Here is a 7,951-nt window from a genome sequence, read left to right on the forward strand (position 1 = left end):
GCACGGGGCCCCTAAATGAAAATACTATAAAAGGGCCCTAATATTTGAAATTTACTTATACAAAGTAAAGAGATAACTTGTTAATCAATAATCTATTCTTCAATTTTATCATAAAATTTATAATTTAGTAAAATATTTTTCCTTAAAGAAATGATTTTAGGGCCCAATTTAACAAAATTGCACCGGGCCATTTTTATTGTTAGCATTTGTAGCCCCGCCTCTAGCTATGTGCGGCCCAGACTCATATTTAATAATAAGGGATATGTTTGTTAGTAGCCTTGTTAATTAGTCTCTTTTACTAAGTATAGAAAACGATTAAACTAGGACAATCTTTGTGGGATGGAGTAGTACTCCCCGACTGCTAACACTATATTTATTACACGTGTACAAATTTTTTCCGAAGTACTTTACGTGACTATTTTTTTCGACGACAAATGGTCCATCGAAAGTGCTACTAGTTAAATACTCCACCTCTTTCCGTGTTTTAATAAATGTTATACTTTGACATTTTTCACTATATTCACATAATGGTTTTGACTTGATTAATTTACTAATATATAAAAACAAATGTTATTGTATATTATATTAATGTATATTTTCATATATAACTCAATTTTTCTATAATTTAACTAACATATAATTGGATAAATAAATAGTCAAAATTGTGTCTCGACATGCATGTTTAATCAAAGCGTATCACTTATTAAAGCACGGAGGGAGTAAGGAGAGAGCTAAAAAAAAGCCACATCATAATCAAGAAAAGAAGACACGTAGAGTATATGGTTATATGCATGTCTTACAGCAAGCATTTTCTATGCCTTCTTTCACTATCCCTAGTTGCTACACTCTAGTTTAAGTTGAACTCTCTAGCAATTCTCAAAAGTTATATAAAGTAATATAACTAGTTTTTGAAAGCTTAGAACAAAGAAAAATGAAGGTTGTGTCACCAATGATGTTGGCTCTTATGTTAAGGGAGAAAAGACCTACTAACAATGCCATGATTAGCTATGATATTGTGAAAAATAGGACTCAACAACAACATAGATTGATGGTGGGAAGAGCCAGCAATCGGTCCGGGGTCCATGGCACTCATCTACCTGCTATAGATGACATTGATAATGTATGTTATTACCTCCTTATTAATATGTTACTTTCTTCTTTTCTGATTCATTTTCTGTTTATATAAAAAGCGGGACAGGGGATTTACAGATTATTGGGTCAATCCAGCCTGACCAATATATCGTCAGTTCAACTATTATTTGTACGACAATACACACTTCTCACACACTCATTTTTACTCACCATCACCAACAGTACTCCCACTCGATCCTACTTCACTTTCTCTCTCCTTCCTCACCTTTAACCCACCTCTATTTTCTCTCTTCTCAACTTTCTGCTAAATTCCTCCATTTTATTTGTCCATAATTTATGCTTGAATTGAAGATCGAGGATGGAGAGGAGAGAGAAAATAAAGATTGTTGATTATATTTGTCCATGATTTATGTTTGAATTGTCTTGATAATTGCTCGATATTCTCTGATTTTTCGAAAAATGCCAAGAAAAAATCAATTTGGGGCTTTTTTGTGTGAGGTATAATTGTCGAAATTGATTGTCTTATGTGATTGTATGTTGAATTGTGAGCGTTTAGATAACAAGTGCATGTATTTTGGTTGAGAAATGAGCATGTAATTCTATTGTGTAGATTATATCATTTATAATAAGTTGGATGATATCATCTATAAGTTGGATGATGTCCTCTATAAGTTGGATGATATCATCTATTATGTCTATAATATTATCTATACGATGGATGATATCTCCTCTATTGTATTTTTTTTCCTCCTCTATTGTTTTATGATACGAGTATCTTCTATGCGTTGGATGATATCCTCTATTGTTTTGATAATATCCTCTATTATTTTTATGATGTCTTCTATAAGTTGGATGATATCCTCTATTGGTTCTATGATATAAGTTAGATGATATCATCTATTGTGTATATGATATCATCTATACACTGGATGATATCCTCTATTGGCTACATGATATCATTTATAATTGTGTCTATGATATCTTCTATTGTCCTCTATTGGCTATATGATATCATTTATAATTGTGTCTATGATATCCTTTATTGGCTCTATTGACTATATGATATCATTTATAATTGCGTCTATAATATCATCTATAGGCTGGATGATATCCTCTATTGGCTATATGATATCATTATAATTGTGTCTATGATACCATCTATTGGCTGGACGATATCATCTATTGGCTATATGATGATATCCTCTAACAAATTGTAGTATCCTCTACCAAAGATAAATTGTACATATCCTTTGTCAAATACTACATATCCTATAAGAAACAATACATATCTTACAACAAAACTGTACGTATCCTTATTAAATAACACATATCCTCCAACAAGTTGTACATATCCTCTATAAAATAATACATATCCTGATCAAATATTGCATATCATATATACTTGACGCACGGATTGTTTGGTGCAGCTTGCCGCACCCAATACCTTCTCATTGTAATAAGTAGTGGCATATTAGAAAATCTATTCATGAGTTAAATTTATATGTATGGATCGGAGTAGTATTTGAATAAGGAAATACAGACTGACAGAGTAGTATATGTAACTATTAATCCTTGATATTCTTTGTAGGTGGAAGTGGAGAAGGAGATCAACAAAGGTAAGAAGGATAAAGAGGAGAAGAGAAAAGAAGTTGAGGAAACAGTGGACTCACACCTTAGCCATTCTGGTCAAGATAAATACCCCAAGTCTTCCCCTACCAAATAGTTCAATTTCTTTTTTCTTTTTCTTTTTTTTTTTTTAAAAAAATTATTTTTTTTTTATTTTATTTTAAAATTCCTATTCTAGAAAATGTAAGTTTCTTTGACTTATCGTCTTAGCTCTCTTTGGCATGCATGCATAAGACTATAATAACATGCGTGTTATTGAACAAGAAATTGTAAATTTGTACCAAGTTTCTCCAATAATCTCCATGAGAAATAATATGCTCTTTTCATCTCTTATGGTTCCTAAAGGTGTGAAGGCTAACACAATGTGCTACCATTATTATAAACCATGTACATGTAGTCCATATGTGAGTGCTTTATACTTTTATCAATTTGATTGAAATTAATGGTTATATGGTTGGATCTCAAAGGTGTTCCTAGATTAAACAATATTTTATAAATCGAGTTTAGGAAATTAGTGTGGGAATACCTTTAGGACTAGAGGTGGCAAATTAAATAGGTTATTTAGATCAAATCCATTCAATTAGATTATATCTTGATAAGGAATGTTGCAAGTTGCTTATGATTAATTCCAGTTAAAGTTGTATCAATTTCGGATACAAATTAGGTTGGGTCAATTTCTTATTATCCAATATTGGTGGTGCAGCTTAGATTAGGACAATTTCTAATTATTTAATATCTATCACAATTTAAGTTCATCTTGTCAATTTTGCGAAACAATATGTTCTAATTGTACCTCAAGCTTCATTATTATTAGGTCAAAATATACTACTTCGTATATTGTTTAAAGAACGGTTAATAATATAATGTCTAATTAAGGTATACTATATTGTCTAATCAAGATATAAGGGTGGCTCCCAAGTCCCAAGTTGGTACAATGGCACACACAATCACACATGCACACTCGAAAAGCCACTATTGCAAGTGTGCAATCAAATAGTAATTGTAATTGCATTATTTAAATCAGTAAAACTACAAAATAGGCCCTAGCAACTACTCCAAACGGAGTTATTAATTCAAGTAATAGGTTAACCAGGATATGTAATAATAATAATAATAAATACTAAAAAGTATGAAAGATGATCTAGAAATGTACCAAAAAAAATAATACAAAACGCAACTAATCAAATTGGCGGCCTATGTACCCAATGATCAATGATGGCTGAAGATTAAAGAAGCTCCGTATATTACTATAGTACTTGTTTGAGTCATTCTCAATTTGTTTATTTAAATTTGATTATTTTAGTTGACTTTTCAATTTATGGTACCTTCTAATTTTGTTCTTCTAAATTTACCATTCCATATCCATCAAAATGTCAATTAATTTCTCCTCTTTGTTTCTAGTCAAAATACAAGACTAATTCAATTTTCATTTTCAAAGTTGGCCTATTTGGCCATATGTATAGTCGTTTCCACATTGTCCACCAAAATTCAGTTAATTTGACCCTTTTTATAAAACCATAGTTATACATCATACATGATATAAATTCCCAATTTCCTAAGCCTGATTTAAATTACTTCTCAGTTTCCTTTTTCTTGGAATAAATTTGAAAATTATTGCTCTGTTTTTCTTGCTCTCCAAACTTTTCGCAAATTTCAACACATATAAAGCCCCCTTATTATTACTTTTTTCTGTACTTGATTTGAGTTCAAACAATTTTTTATATGGGTTTTGCTGGAATTCTCACAATTTTTTCAATCTGGGTTGTGCTTTGGATTTTATAAAATTCAAAAATTCCTTTCTGGGTTTTATTCTTCTCTTCAAAATCTCATCTGGGTTAATCTTATTTTGCGTTAATATTGTGTATTTTACTAGAATTGATTGATTATAAATTTATTACAAGCTAAAAAGTGTCAAAAAATGGGGAATATGGATGGAGCGTCACCAGTTTCAATGAATGATGCAACTGCAAATGCGGCCGCTTCAATATCAACACAAATTATGATAGCAACTGTTGTAGTCCTCTTCTTTGTAATAGCCTTTTGTTTCTTCCTTCATATGTATGTTAAATGTTTTTGGGTACGTAATAATAGCGAGGACCCTAACGTGGTGTCATGGCGCCGCCAATTAGCCGGTCAGCGCCGTGCTGCAGCCGTCCCTGCGCATCGCCGAGGTTTAGACCCTGCCGCGCTAAAGTCGTTGCCCGTTGTGGTGTATAATCCTAAAGACTTTAAGGGTGGATTAGAATGTGCTGTTTGTTTGAGTGAAGTGTCAGAAGGGGAGAAAGCTAGGCTTTTGCCCAAGTGTAATCATGGGTTTCATGTTGAGTGTATTGATATGTGGTTTCATTCTCATTCAACATGTCCACTTTGTAGGGATCCTGTGATCTCTACTACTAGTAATTCGTCGTACGATGATGCTAATCATGTTCTTGAGGTTCAAGATGATGATGCTTCGTATTCATCGGATTCAAATTCGGGTTCTGATGATGGGACTTATGATACTCCAAGGGCAGCAGATGCACCTAATTTTCCTACAAATGTTCTGTTTTGGGGTGATGAAACTCGAGTTGGCGCCTTTGGACAAGCTGCAAATGCTGCTGCCTCTTCATCAGCATCTTCTTCTGGTGTCAGTACTAGGCCAAGAATGGATGAGATGGTGATTGATATACCAAGTCGCGAGTTTTGTGAGGATTGCTTGTCCGAGGCGAAAACTCCGGTGATGACGAGGTTGAGATCGTTGAGGAGGTTGTTAAGCATGGGACAGGGGAATAAGGTGGCTCCCTCAAATTGTGAAGTTGATCAGCAAGCTTAAACCACAAATATTGAAGTTTGTTGATTGCAATTTGATCATGTATAGATTTTTATTTACCAATTTTAACAAATTTATTTACTTCGTATAGAAGATGGGTGATTGGTGGTTTTCTTAAATAAAAGATGAAAAACCCCACACCCTCATAGAGTCATAGGGTTCTTAAGTATTTCTTACAATGATTTATTCTTTTGTTAAACGTAATACCACTTAGATTACAAGCTAGATGTTATAATGTTCGTAGGAATACATTGTGTACTTTATGCAAGAGTCCATAATTCGGTCTCTTGAGAATTAAGATTATTATCTTCTTATATTCAACATTGTAACTATGTATGAAATAGTTTGTGCTTTTCTTATGAAGCGGCGTATATACACTCTTAATTTTAAATATGTGTATTAATACGAATTAATTTATCTCGACTCTTTTTTACCATGTCCAAGCTGTATATATACGAAGAATCTTTTTCTCTATTTAAAAAGAAAAAAAATAATTCAAATTCTAATTAATACATTGATTCTCTTCCATCAACTTGGAAAGTTTAATTTCGTTATTGCTGGGGATGAATTGGAGCAAACTCGAGGATGATTCTAGGCATGTGCAAGGTGGAAAGTTTTATTTTGGTATTGTTGGGGATGAATTGGAGCAAACTCGAGGATTATTGCATGTGTAGGGTGATCAAACATAAAGATTCTTAGTTCAAATTATATTTTATCTTAATTTAACATGTGACTTGCTTAATATTGATAAGATCGAAATTTTCTAACTCAAAAAAAAAATGTGAGTCTTATACAAGCCTTTTAAGTATCCTCCCATATTATTGGACCTACTCTTATCTAATAAGAAAGGAGAAAGAACACTTTATCTTAAACAAAAATCAGTTGCTTTTGCTTGTGGGTAGGGGTGTACAAAAACTGGACCGGACCTGAAACCGGACCTGAACCGACCTGATCCGGACCGGACCTGACCCGGACCTGTTGATTCAGGTCCGGTCCCGGTCCTTAAAAATCAAGGTTCCCGATTCCGGTCCGGACCCGGTCTAAACCCGGGGTTTTCAGGTCCGGACCTGAAACCCGGAAAAATTGTATTTTTAAAAAAAAAAAAAAAAAAAAAAAAAATTCAAAAATCAAAATTACGCTGCAACCCTAACAAACAGCTATCTGACTATCTCCATTCTCCAAGACTCCAATCTCCAAACTCCCTGGCTGTCTCCCCCTCTCCCTCACGCTCACTGTCTCCAGTCTCAGCCCAACGCGGCAACGCCCACCGCCGACACCTCCTGCCTTCCTCACTCTCTCAGGCGAAGCCCAGGCGCCCACCGGCCACCGCATGAGACAGCTACTGCGCGATTTTCCATTTCTCCGGTAAGTTATTTTTGGGGTTTTTGGTGGTGAGATTCTAGAGCTTATCTTGAGATCTTGCTGGGCAACAAAAAAAGGAGAACTTTTTGAGCAGCAGAATAGCGAAGAACACCGAAGGAGGCTTGGTTGGGTTGTTCTCTGGGCTAGCGAAGCTGCTGCAAAGTAGCAGAGCAGCGGCGGTAAAGCAGTGCAGCAGCGGTGAAGCGAAGCAGCGGACGGAGAAGTCGAGGTGACTTAGCTGTGTTCTGTAATCCTTCATTTTCTACGGGAATTCAGAGGCTCTGCTTTGATTTTTCTGGGCTGGCAGAACAACGGATCTGTGAAGAAAACCACCTAAGTGAAACAGCAGCAGCGGTGAAGCCGTTTAGTTGGAGTGTCGTTCGTGGTTGCTCTTTCATTGATTTGGTATTCTGAATTTAATTGATTATTTACAACTTTTGCATGTAGAATTTCAATTAATGAGTACTTTGCTAAATTATCTAATTATGTTTGGGTATTTTGTATTCGAAATAATGAATTAAGGTTTTTTATTAAAAAAAAAAAAACGAAAAAATCACAAAACAGGTCCATTCAGGTCCAAACCTGGACCGGACCTGATTTTTCAGGTCTAGCCCAGAACCGGACCTGTTAATTCAGGTCCGGTCCCCGGTCCTCATAATTACCCAATTCAGGTCCCCGGTCCAAACAGGTCCGGTTCAGGTCCGGTCCGGTTTTGGACCGGTGTACACCCCTACTTGTGGGAGTATAGTTCTTTCATCAGCACATACATAATACATGCATTAATATATTTATCCATTTTGAATTAGGGGAAGTCATGTCACTTTGCTGTGCTGATTTTAAAATTTATAATGATGTATTAATAGTCATTGCTTTACATAAGAAAATAATTATAATTAAGGGGACGTCATTTTTCTTTTGTTGCAACTTGCAAGTCTTGTAACATCTCTCGTAATTAGGAATTGGTTTGACTAACGAATGAAAATTTGGGGATAATGATCCACATCAACTGGGAAAATGATTGCAAGAAGTACTTTTAAATGGTGATTTTATTTTACTTTGAAA

The 7,951-nt window shown here is 34.7% G+C and overlaps 2 protein-coding genes across 2 annotated transcripts; both read left to right on the plus strand.

Annotated features, from left to right (window-relative positions):
- Positions 1–848: 848 nt before the first annotated feature.
- Positions 849–3,082, plus strand: LOC110687612. The gene is made up of 2 exons (XM_021864251.1): positions 849–1,120; positions 2,681–3,082. The coding sequence occupies exons 1-2, from the start codon at positions 932–934 to the stop codon at positions 2,813–2,815; spliced, it is 324 nt and encodes a 107-aa protein (XP_021719943.1). The 5' UTR covers positions 849–931; the 3' UTR covers positions 2,816–3,082.
- A 1,030-nt stretch (positions 3,083–4,112) lies between these two features.
- Positions 4,113–5,886, plus strand: LOC110688015 (RING-H2 finger protein ATL60-like). Its single transcript, XM_021864679.1, has one exon. The coding sequence runs from the start codon at positions 4,637–4,639 to the stop codon at positions 5,528–5,530; it is 894 nt and encodes a 297-aa protein (XP_021720371.1). The 5' UTR covers positions 4,113–4,636; the 3' UTR covers positions 5,531–5,886.
- Positions 5,887–7,951: the final 2,065 nt, after the last annotated feature.

This window comes from Chenopodium quinoa, unplaced genomic scaffold (assembly GCF_001683475.1).
Source record: "Chenopodium quinoa cultivar QQ74 unplaced genomic scaffold, ASM168347v1, whole genome shotgun sequence".
Taxonomy (NCBI): domain Eukaryota; kingdom Viridiplantae; phylum Streptophyta; class Magnoliopsida; order Caryophyllales; family Amaranthaceae; genus Chenopodium; species Chenopodium quinoa.